We start from the raw sequence: 12299 nt of genomic DNA, 5'->3' as shown, positions 1-12299 counted from the left end.
GGATTGAGCACTGGACTATGACTCTAGAGCCCAGAGTTGAAATCCCTGTTTGGCCATGGAAATCCACTGGATGACCTTGTGTAAGTCACACTGTATCAGCCTTAGTGGAAGGCAAAGGCAACCCCCCTTTGAACAAATCTGAATAAACAAATACCCATGATTTAAAAATCTATGGTCACCATAAAATGGAAATGACTTGAAGGCACACAACAACAACAACAACAACAACAATGATGGACCTCCTTTAATACACAGGCCAAGAAGCTAAGCATACATGAGGATGTCTAAACAAACCAGAGGGCAAAATCCTATTATTGTTTGCTCATGGGGTGGTAACAAACTAAACCTTTTAAAAAGCTGAAATTAAAATACTGCATGATACAAAATACAATGGAAGAAAATCAACCCACATTGTCTATCCTAACAGAAACCACATGTCAAAGCTAAATAGTTTTCCAGTTTTGTGGCTTGTATTGCACATTGGGAAGTAATTTTGGCCTCCAGAGTTTGAAGAGGGTTGGTTGGTGCAAAAGTGGGGTGTGTCAAGAAAACTCCACCTCTTGCCTAAACTCTGCCAGAGAAGAGAAAAGATCAAAGAAGGGGGCTGACCCTTCAGCTGCTCACTAAACTTTAAATATCCGTGTATGTTGTGTACACAGACATTCCTGCAAACTCGATAAGGTCACAATTCCCTCCTCCCTGAAAGAAAAGCCTGATCATTAGTGTCTGGGGAGTAAAAATGGCAAAAGAGGCCCAAAACATGAATGGAGATGCTTTTCAGGTAAGTCCATAATAGTTGGAGATTCTGGTTATTGGGTGGTATATGAATACTACAAGAGAGAAAGTAAAATATGAAAAGAAAAAAATTGCTACTAGTTACAGGGTCACTGCTTTTCAAATAGCTTCTGTATTTTTGCCATCAGTGATGGCTTGATGTATAGCAAATATAGCAAACATGCAGCTTCTGGATATTGTTGGACATCAAGTCCTGGAAGCCTTAATATTTATAGCTCAGGGTGAGGAATGATGCCCCGATGTATAGCAATAAAAGATTTCATGACAATTCCAGAAGCTGGATGTAAAACTGGCAATGCTTCTCAATCCAGTTACGTTGGAAGAGGGCTAGCATTCCAGTGCTTAGCATTTTTTTTTTCTATGTTTAAAATATAGAGTTGAACTGAAAATTATTGTAGAAGTAAGCTGAATGGGAACTGCAGGGCTATAGGGCTATTGCAGGAAAACACATAGGTTACACTGATATTTCCAACAAACAGTATGTAAATGTGAGTGTTATACACAACTGTCCATGTATATGTGATGTCAAGCTAGAGAATGCTTGCATTTAAAATGTGTGTTCAATTGAGTTTGGTATGCACATTATTATTTGTTGTGGAGAAGTACAAGTGAAAGTCAAGTGTACTGTGCAGCAGACTTGACATTGAAACTTGGCCTTAGTTCATGCCAAAGCTTGGAGAAGTTATTTTTTTGGGCCACAGTTCTCAGAAATCCTGAGCCAGCATAGTAAAGTTGAAACTAATCCAATTAAAGACCCACAAAGAAATACACATACCAACTCTCCAGCAGTAACTATGGCCAAGACCCTGGTGAGGTCATATAAAGTTCTGCTAGGTGGAACTACATTTTCTCTCCTACCCAGACCAAACTTCCACCTTGTACTGCTACAGCCTCTCAACATGGCAGAAGTGGCAAAGTGTCCAGTTATGTTCCTACAGCTGGTTGCACAGCAAGCTTTGAGACCTCCCAGGGATCCTCCAGAAGACACACATTGATGTGTATCTAGTGATAAAAACATAAAATAAAATGTTTTCCTCAACAGCCAGTAAATGGTTGTGGATGGTGCAGCTGGTAAGAGTTGTCTTTTGGAAGGGGAATTTGGTCACTGCACAAAATTTATAGATAATTCCAGCTTCTGCATAACCCAAAAAATGACTTACAAAGTAATACATTGGATTTAAGCCTTTGTAAGTCAGTACCAGGATGCCAGCCACTACATGTTAATCTGATTAGTGCTTGCCTCAGTGCAGAGAAAAATATGAATGAGGACACCTCATCTTTGTTGGATGCCCATGAATGCAGCAAGACCTCTGAAATTCAAAAGTCCTTTCCCTTGAAAATTGGGAGAAAGGTTCAGTCTTATCTCTCCACAAACAGCACTGAGATTCAAAAGCAGTAAGTCTTCCCTGCTTGCTTCCAAGCTGCCCCAGAGCTCAGGTTGATACTTGACAAGACGGTTTCCTTTTCTCCAATCCAGAAGGCCAGCGTTGGCTGTAAAGAAAATACATCAGAAATCTGTGGAGCCCTGTAAATAAACTTGTACACTTGATTTGACTTTGTCATTTCTGCTCTTTATTCTCCAAACAGTATAAACAGTCATGTGAACTTCATTGGGTAAGGTTCTCTCTTGTTTAGCTACAGTCTATTCTAAAAGAGTAGATCTTTTCTATGGTCCAAATTAATGGGCTTAACTTAAAAGACCCAAGTTTACCACCATAGAATTGGATTAATAAAATTAAGTGATGTACAAAATATCAAGTCTACATGGAGCCAGGATAGATTGCCAAACAAATATTTACTGGATTGATTTAAGATTTTCATCTTATATTGTGTAATGTATCCATAGTCTCTGGGTTTGATGTCATCCCTATTTCATTAGCAAGGCTGTCTGCAGTGAACAGCTTTTTAATTAGTTTCTTATGCCAAGATATTTCTCAATCTTTTTTTGAACACACAGAAGACTAGAGTTTGGCACAAGTTTGCATTTGTCCCAATTTTTCTCTAACAGCATTTACAAGAAAAGAATTCTGGTACAACTTCAGTCTGAACCATTAGGTTAATGGGAAGAATTGTTGCTAGGATGTGCCTTTGAACCGATTGTGACTTACACTGACCCTTTCGTAGGGTTTTCTTTGCAAGATTACTATGAAAGAAGGCCATTGCCTTCCTCAAAGACTGAGAGAGAGTGACTTTACCAAGGTCACCCAGTGTTTTTCTGTGACTGAGCTGGGATTTGAACTCTGGCCTCCAACTCTGACAGTCAGACCACAACACCATACTGGCTGGTAGCAATCTTGGCCATTTAAGAAAAGTCTTTCCTGTCACTGGTTCAGCACATACTGTTTTATTCACTGCTGAACACAGAAGAAGGTAGTCAGAATTAAAGCTTGGAAATGTTAAGTTTTCCAGCTACAGCTCCCAGAACCATTGCTACACTGGCTGATTTTCTGGAAGCTGTGGTTTTCAAAAAGGAGCCTGTGGTTTTCAAAAAGGTCAGTCACAAGAGCTGGCTGTACTCTTAATAAATTTGAATAGTAAGTCAGGCTTCCTTTTTGATATACACAGAGTCTGAGTAAGGTTCCAGTCCTTGTTGCAGCAAAAGAGACATTGCCAGTTTTAAAATATAGAACATATTTTACAAAGCAGCATATCCACACACATCTTTAGAAGAATCTCCTCCCCTCTAATACCACCCTATTAAAAATATTAGGAGTAAAAACAATTCTTATCTACTTTAAGACATTAGATCCAGATCAACCTACCATTAGATCCAGATCAACCCTTCACCCAGTCCTTTCAGCTGTAGATGCTGGTGGTTGCAGGTGCAGTGTAGAATTAAAGAAGTTTGAAACCACTTTAATTGCCATGACTCTGTCCTGTGGTATCCTGGAATTTGTAATTTGGTGACATAATCACCCTAGTCTGTCAACAAACTCTGAGGCCCACCAAACTACAATTCACAGGATACCATCATAGCAGTTAAAGTAGTTTCAAACTGCTTTAATTCTGCAGTGTGAATATACCCAGCAGTGTCACTTATCCACAGGGATGGAACACAGTTAACTATTCATTTATTACATAGGAATCCAGCTACATTGAAGAAAGCAGTGGCCAAAGTGATGCAATTTCCTTGATCTTTTCTCTCAAAGAAGAAGTGGGAGCTTTAGCAAGAATACTCCGCATATTTGAGGTATGTGTTTTATCATGTAAATAGAAGAAAATAAAGCTACTGGTGTTTCAGAAGCAAAATCTAGTTACCAGAAGTCCACTCCTTAATGCAGAATGCTTTGCTATTGATTTGAATGTCACTGCCCTTCCTTTTCATCTCCATCCATATTCATTATGCATGTAAAATGTCTAGAAAAGACTACAGTGCATGGGGGAGACAACTGTGGTGGGATTGTGGAAAACAAAACAAACCCCATAAGGAGCCAGAAGTCAGTTTAAAATTTAAAAGAGCCAATGATGTCTTTGCAAGAACAGCAGTGATAGGTTTACATAGTTTTCAGTGACCGGAAGAGCTGGAGGATGCCAAAATAGCCTCCCTCTGCCCACAACTTCTCTAGTCTTATCCCATCGTGAAGTTCCATGTTTCCCTATCTCTTTGTCCCGTATGATTTAGGTTGCTGTTGGTGGTGATGTTGATGGTAAAGAATATCATAACACATGATGAGGAATGATGAGAGTTGCAGGCCAAAAACATCTGGAGGGCTGTACAGTCTGTGTAACTGTTCTACTGGCATCCCTTTCACACCACACAATTATAGCACTATGATTTCACTTTAATGGCCCTGGCAGCATCCTACAGAATCCTGGGAAGTGAAGTTTAGGGAGGGGCATTTGGAGTTCTCATCCAGGTGCAATACTCCAGTGCCTCACTAAACTACAAATCCTAGGATTCCATAAGATGCAGCCATGAACTTAAAGTGGAATCATTATGCTATAATTACTGTATGTGGTGTGAAAAGGCCCCAGGTATTATAGAAGCAAGAATATAATGTTCAGTAACTATTTTCAAAACAGCTATGCATCTTGAAACAGAATGGTTCCCAATAGGCAAAGGAGTCAGGAAAAGAGTCAGGTAAGTTGAACCATACTTGTTCAGTTTATATGCTGAAAACTTAATACAAGGAGTAGGGTTAGACTTACAAGATGGAGGAGTGACAATAGGAGGAAGGAACATCAATAACCTAAGATATGCAGATGACACAATAATACTAGAGAAAAACATCATGGGTTTGGAACATTTACCAAGGAAGGTCAAGGAAGAAAGTGCAAAGGCAGACTTGCTGCTGAACATAAAGAAAACAAAAATAATGACAATGGAGGATTGACATAAATTGAAATTAGACAATTTGATCAAACATCATTTAGAATGGAAACTGCAGTCAAGAGATAAGTAAAAGAGTAGGAATGGGAAAGGCAGCCATGAAAGAGCTAGAGAAGATTCTAAAGAGTAAAGATGTACAACTGAGTACTGAAGTTAGAATCGTCCAAACCATGTTATTCCCAATCACTATGTTTGGATGTGAGAGCTGGACAGTGAAAAGAGCACATAAAAAGAAAATCAACTTATTTGAGATGTGGTGTTGGAGAAGGATGCTGAGGATACCGTGGATAGCCAAAAAGACAATCAGCTGGGTCCTTGAACAGATGAAGCCAGAAATATCCCTAGAAGCCAAGGTGACTAAATGGAAACTGTTGTACTTTGGCCAGCAAAATGTGGAATTAAACTATACCCTCTTTTTTTTGTACTTGGAGGGGTGGAAATTAGCAAGCAAAAGGGAAATACAAGAGGAAAAATACCAAAAGCTGCACTAAGACATCTTCTGTTTGTTAACTGAAGGAAAAGTAAATGATTACCCCAAAGAATGAGAACTCTGATGTCCTTTTCCAGTGTGTGTGTGTCAGAGAGAGAGTTCATACAGTTTCAGAATGAGATTTTTTTACTGATGTCTACAGGTATGAGAATCAACCCTTAATGGGGATCTCCATGTTACTGAAATCTATTAACTGCCAACCTGGCCAGCAACAAAAGAAGGGGTGAATTATTGGTAATTCATGAACATCTGTTGGAAATTTGAGATGGCATTTCATTGGCCAGCTGCCTGAAAGATTCACCCTCTCTCTTTTGTCATCTTTTTGGTATTCACTTGACATTTCAATACAGTTTGTGTCTATGTGTGTAGGGTCCTTTCACAAGTCCTCTTTATCTAAATGATGTACATTCTGCATTCTAGATTGGTAGCATTTATTTCCCTTAAGCTATCATGCCATATATTTTCCTACATGAGAGAACCATGCTGCTGTCACTAATTTATAAAGGATATTAAAATGTTTATTGTGTATTATCACACAGAAGGAGCTTTCTTTGGTGTCCCAACAATGGGGACAACACATCATATGATGAAATGGCAAAGGGCCTTCTCTGTTGTGGCATCCCAATTTTGAAATGCCATCCTCATAGAGACCCTGTTGGCACCAATGTTGGTTTCCTTTTGGCACCAAATGAAAACATTAAAGCTTTTGGTTCTAAAAGATTTTCTCCATTTTGGACATGTATACATTTTTCTCCATCTCAGTCTGTTATACAGTTAATGTTTTAGACATTAATTTTTTATAGTTATTTTTTAACTGCAATATGAACAATCACAGCGAGAAGCATTTTTTAAACAGCAACAACCCAACACCCATGGACAGTTAACATCCACTCAATAAAATAGTTATATTTACAACTCAAAATCCCTCCTAGAAAGGAGGAAGGATTTCACTGACTTCCAAAAAGCCATTAAAAATTAGTAAAATTAGAGTCCTTCCAGAAAGAAGTTCCAGCTTCTGGACACAATTAATAAATCATAGTTATTGGATAGGGCTAGGGCAACTTGAAGCCACAGGGGTGTAAACATCCAACAGGTCAATTTCAGAAGCCTCAAGCAAACAGTTGATGCTTTTCAAAAGAAATGTAGCCTGCTCCCTCCCACCCATCTCTATCTATTTGGCAAGGGAAGATGAGAAAAGATTAGACCAATCACATTTAGTTCTCAGGATCCACCTATCACTTGTCTGGTCCCAACAACCAGGTGTGAACCATGCTGTTCCCTACAGACCACTCCAGTGAGGTATACATGTTTTAGCACAAAAGTGCACCCCCACAGCTAATACAAAAGCTTCTAGTATGCTGGACAACTGTTAAAGATTACTTCTCTCTCCTGTTAAGCAGACCGCAAAACATTTATTATCTCCTTAACTAATTTTGGATGACTACAAACTCTAGCAATGTTTGCTTTAGTTGGTGAAAGCATTCTAACATGAAAGCATTTGGCAATAGAAACCCAGGTAACATTGGATCCTCTCCAGAGGGGAGTGGTGTTTGTATATTGATACAACTAGCATCATCATTTGCTGATTGATTTTTTTCCTCCTTTGGATTAGTTAATAATTAATCATACAATATTTCTGAAATGGGAATCTAGGTCTGTGATATAGGCCTAAATCCAGTTGCTAGTTCCAGCAAGAATAGGCCCATTAAAAATGAGATTTATATGAATGTAGGTTTACTGTTCAGCAATTGGTTCAATGGGGTTTTGTCACTTTGGACTAGTAATTGGATTTGGGCAACAGATTTTTTAAAAAAGTAAAACAGCACCTTTACAAGATGCATGTGAGCTGTGCATGTGACATCTTGTAGTTACAATCCTTAGATTCATGGAGTAAAAGTTTGAGCTCAAGATGCTTATTCTTTATGACCAATATTAATAATGCAACTGGCCTTTTCAGTATCCATTTTAGTCTGATCCCAGCACTCCACACCATATGCAGTATGCATGTATACCTACAGTTGAAAATTATACATCATGCATCTGAAGAAGTGAAAGTCAGAGTACCGTATTTTCCAGCGTATAAGATGACTTTTTGACCCTCTAAAATTGGGTCAAAAGTTGGGGGTCGTCTTATACACCGGGTTGAGCCCCGGGGCCCGGTGCGCACACACTTGGCCGCCCACTTCTCAGGCCTCCGGAGGCCTGGGAAGCTGGCAGCCCTGCGCTGGCTTCTAAGGGGCCTCTGGAGGCCCCTTGAGGCCGGCGTGCACACTCTCAGGGCTGCCAGCTTCTCAGGCCTCTGGAGGCCCCGGGAAGCCAGCACGCGTGCTCTCTGGGCAGCCGGCTTCTCAGGCCTCTGGAGGCCTGGGAAGCCGGCAGCCCCACGTTGGCTTCTAAGGGGCCTCTGGAGGCTCCCTGAAGCCAGCAAGCGTGTGCACGGCCGGCTGCCAGCTTCTGAGGAAGAGGGGTAGCCTTATACAGTGAGTATATACTAAACTCTATATTTTTCTTCAAAAAGTTGGGGGTCGTCTTATATGCCCGGTTGTCTTATACGCCAGAAAATACGGTAGTGCTTTGGTTGAGTGTTGGACTAAGACTCCAGAAGACCAGGATTCAGATCTCTGCTCAGTCATGGAAACTCAGTAGGAGACCTTGGCAAGTCACACTCTCTCAGTGTTAGAGGAAGGCAATGGCAAACCTCCTCTGAATAACTCTGCCAAGAAAACCCTAGTATCATGGTTCCCATAAACTGGAGTTGACTTGAAACAACAAATCCAAAGGAGTGAATTATACACTTAAAAGTTTCTGCTAAAGTAGGAGTTCAATCATAATAGTACAGAGCAACTTGCAACCCAAGGTGCTTATTGACTCTCACCCAAATTTCAAAAACCCTTTAAAAGCTTTGAGCCTTTTTCAAGAAGGATCTGTTACTTCTTCCTTTTTCTGATTCTGGCCCCATCCATGCTGGGTTTAGATTCGCCCTCAACAGATTAGTTCCAATTAAATGTGACCCTAATAAGAGTAATAACAACAACAACAACAACAACAACAACACCCCATAATTATATGGCCATCAGCCTCAGTGTTCATAAGGGGGGCCCTTTAAATTCAATCTATACGAGTTCCTTTTAACACAGCTTTCTTCTGAATGTTCTCCACGGCTTTCTTGGGATATTTGGAATCAATTGAAGACCCAATGTGGCTGTGGGAAATATTGATAACCCTTTCTGTGAACAGAAACAGGATTAGCAAGTACTGAACAAAACTAACATTTTCTCATTCTCATTCAAAGGAGCAGAATTGGCTCATTCCCACTGGAAGTATAACCCGTGTTCTGATTCGGCTCTGCCCTGCTGACCAAACCGATTCCAAAAGGCCCCTCATTCCCACTATGAAAAGGGGGCCTGTTTGGAATCGATTTTCCCTGTTGGCACGCTGGTCATTTCCATTGAGGAAGACGGAGCAGCCCTTGAGCCAGTCCCACCCCAACCCCTTCAGACAGTCCCAACTGAACTCTCTTTTGCTGTCTTCTTTCCCAATGTGCCTTCTACTCACCTAGCTCCCAGAAAATCCAGGGCTGGCTGGGTCTCCAGTGCTGCTGCTGGGCCTCCGCAGCTTCCACTGGAGCTAGTGGGGCTTCTGGCACTGCTGCTGGGCATCCGCTGCCTCTCCAGGGCTGGCAGCACTTGCGGGGCATCAGGTGCAGCACTGGGCAAGTGGCAGCAGCACAGCAGCAACGCTGGAAGCCCTGTAAGCTCTGGAGAAGCAGTGGAGGCCCGGCAGCAGTGGGAGCCCTGCCAGCTCTGGTGGAAGTGGCGGAGGCCCGACAGAAGCATTGGAGGTCCTGCCAGCCCCAGTGGAAACCATGGAGGAAAGGAGGAAGGTAGGAAGGAAGAGAGCTGGGAAAAGGAGAAGGAGGAGAAGGAGGATGCATGGGGGATATATATATATTTTAAAAAGCAAAACTAATAGCAAAATAAGTAGAATGGGCTAGAAGCTACTCGCATTTGCAAGTAGCTGCTTTGCCAATGTATCAATTTTGTGAGTAATTTTAATTTTTTAAAAAAGGACCCAAAACAGCAGCACTCTCTCTGTGTGTGACACCTCTGGGGATGGATGACACACACCCCTCTGCCATTTGCCCCTCTCCTCTGAAAGAATCGATCCTGATCTGGTGTTCCCACTTATTAAATGTGGGTCGGGATTGATTCTTAGCAGAAGAACCACTAAAAAGTGGCTACCAAAATACCCTGGGCTTTTGGTGTTTGCCTCCCTTTTTTCTCTACTGGAATCGATCAAATGAGGATCATAATCAATTTTCAGTGGAAACTAGAGGCATATAGCTTGAATCAGGATTCAAAGCTTTTGGTAGTGGGAATGTAAACTATAAGACAGCAAAGATTAAAACAGTAGGTTGATATTACTGGGTGGAAGGTGATATCTTTGTATGATAAAACCAAGATATAAACAAATTCTTGGGCTGCATAGTATTTTGTGGGGTTTTCAGGCTATGAGGCCATATTCTAGAAGAGATTATTCTTGATGTTTCACCAGCAGCTGTGGCTGGCATCTTCAGAGAATGTTGGCATGGAAGAGAGTGGGGTATATATATACTGTTGATTGAGAGGAAGTGATTTACATGTTAATCTGTGTATTGTTCTGTTGTTGTATGGCAAGGTCTCAGAGTGTCTATTTAATTGATGATCAGTTTTCTGCCGGGAAACCTCCCTCCCCCTGAGTGGTTTTCATTTGCATTTGCTGGGTCTTGATTTTGGTGTTTTTCAGGACCGGTAGCCAAACTTTGTTTACTTGAAGGGTTTCTTCTTTCCTATTGAAGTTGCCCAGGTGTTTGTAGATTTCAATGGCTTTCCTGTACATTCTGACCTGATAGTTGTTGGCATGGTCCAGAATTTCAGTGTTTTCAAACAGCATTTTATGCCCACAATGGTTTATAACATGTTCCGCTACTACTGACCCAGCCTGCTGTGTCTCTCATGTTCCTTGATGCTGGCCATGAAAGACTTCGACTTCACATGTGCTCCTCTGTTCCCTCCAAACAAACTAGGAAGTCTCTCATGGAATGGGATACTATAGTTTGATATACCATGTCAGGTTGAGGTCTAGCATTAGATAGACTAAGGCAACCCCCTTAGGTGGCAAATGCTGAAGAAACTGCGTTAACAATTCTTACATCCAGTGTCTTTTCCCCTCTCTTGGAGGACAGAGCTGAGTACATCACGTAGCCTGCACTGTACTGGTCTAATATCCTCAGATGTGGCATAGTCCTTTGGTCCTACATGTGGAATAAATGGGTTGCCATGTTGTCATATGCCTCAGGCAGCAAAATATCTGGGGCTGTCTTACATTATCTTGTCCTGATGCTATTAGAACCAGAGCTTTCCAGTTTGAGTAAAACGGGAAAATACAGTACTTCCAGATTTGTTTGCTTTGTTGTGCAAAAGGAGGATCAAAGAGGTTGTTTGTGTCTCCCAAAGGCTCATTTGTTTCTTGGTTTATTTATCTCAAGTACAAGTCTGAATGCATTCTCTATGTAAACCTAATTAAGAACATGGAGATGGCCGCAATTGCTAGGCCCAGTATTGCACTTCTTTGGCATTCACTGAAAAATCTGTGGGAGTGTTTGTTGTGAAGGATGTGAATGAAGCTGTTTAGATGGGGCAAACATGCCAAGAGGGTGATGTGTTTGCTACTATAGTCCTCTGAGGTTTTTTCCTTTAGTATTCAAACTACATGATTGTTATCCTGGATTATTTTCTGGCAATTCTCAGCATCAGCTGCAACATTTTTTTCCCACCTTTGAGACTATTTGTTTTTATTCATCATTCTGATACATGTTTCCTTTTCCTCCTTTAAAATTAAGTAAAATGGTACTTTTGCACTGTCTATTAAGCCCATTTTAAAAAAAAATCTAGCAAACTTGCCCTTCAAACCGTGGCATCACTTCTACAAACCACAACCCAGTTTTAAAAAATGGAAGAACTGGTGGAGAAGCTACTTTCAGTATTAGAGGTATGCTTGCATTTCATATAAAATCTACCTACTTTTAAAAAGCATAAGTTGATTGTAACATCTGAGAGATGTTTTAATTTCAAGAGGCCTCAAATGCCATGAAACCCATTGGATGATCTTGGGCAAGTGACATGCTCGCAGCCTCAGGGGAAGGCAATGGCAAACCTCTGAATAAATCTTGTCAAGAAAACCCCATGATAGGTCTGCTTTAGGGTCACCATAGGTCAGAAATTACTTGAAGGCACACAGCAACAACAAAGAATGCTGCTCTATTTAATTTTAGCATTAAGCAGTATGTGGAGTATTGAAGTGCATTATGATTCAAAAACTCAACCTGTAACCCATTCACTTCCCACAAATACTGCACTATAATTCCACTTTTAATTGCCATGCTTCCACCCTATGGAACCCTGGGGTTTGTATTCTGGGGAGGCACTGGAGGCCTCTTGCTGAGAATTCTAAATCCCCCTCCTTAAACTGCAAATCCCACAATTCCGTAGGAAAGAAATTAAAGTGGAATCATAATACTGTGGATGATCTTCTACTCTTCCCTTCCAGAAAGATTTTCAAAGTATTTAATAATAACAGAAGGTTAACTTGCTTGTATTTTAAAAATTGATATAACATGGTGATTCAATGCAGTGCTGTCAAAGT

The 12299-nt window shown here is 40.9% G+C and overlaps 1 protein-coding gene across 1 annotated transcript in view; it reads left to right on the top strand.

Moving 5' to 3' along the window:
* Positions 1-637: 637 nt before the first annotated feature.
* Positions 638-12299, top strand: part of LOC149311815 (phenylalanine-4-hydroxylase-like) — a 44034-nt gene continuing 32372 nt past the window's right edge. The window contains exons 1-2 of the mRNA XM_089526722.1: positions 638-781; positions 3878-3985. Of these exons, the coding sequence (XP_089382848.1) occupies positions 740-781; positions 3878-3985 (150 nt within the window). The 5' untranslated portion in view covers positions 638-739. The remainder of the gene's footprint in view (positions 782-3877; positions 3986-12299) is intronic.

This window comes from Sceloporus occidentalis, unplaced genomic scaffold, assembly GCF_023333645.1.
Source record: "Sceloporus occidentalis isolate IW3139 unplaced genomic scaffold, rSceOcc1.0.p SCAF_5, whole genome shotgun sequence".
Lineage (NCBI taxonomy): Eukaryota > Metazoa > Chordata > Lepidosauria > Squamata > Phrynosomatidae > Sceloporus > Sceloporus occidentalis.
Note: the sequence above shows the minus strand (reverse complement) of the source record. Positions and strands in the feature narration are given on the sequence as shown.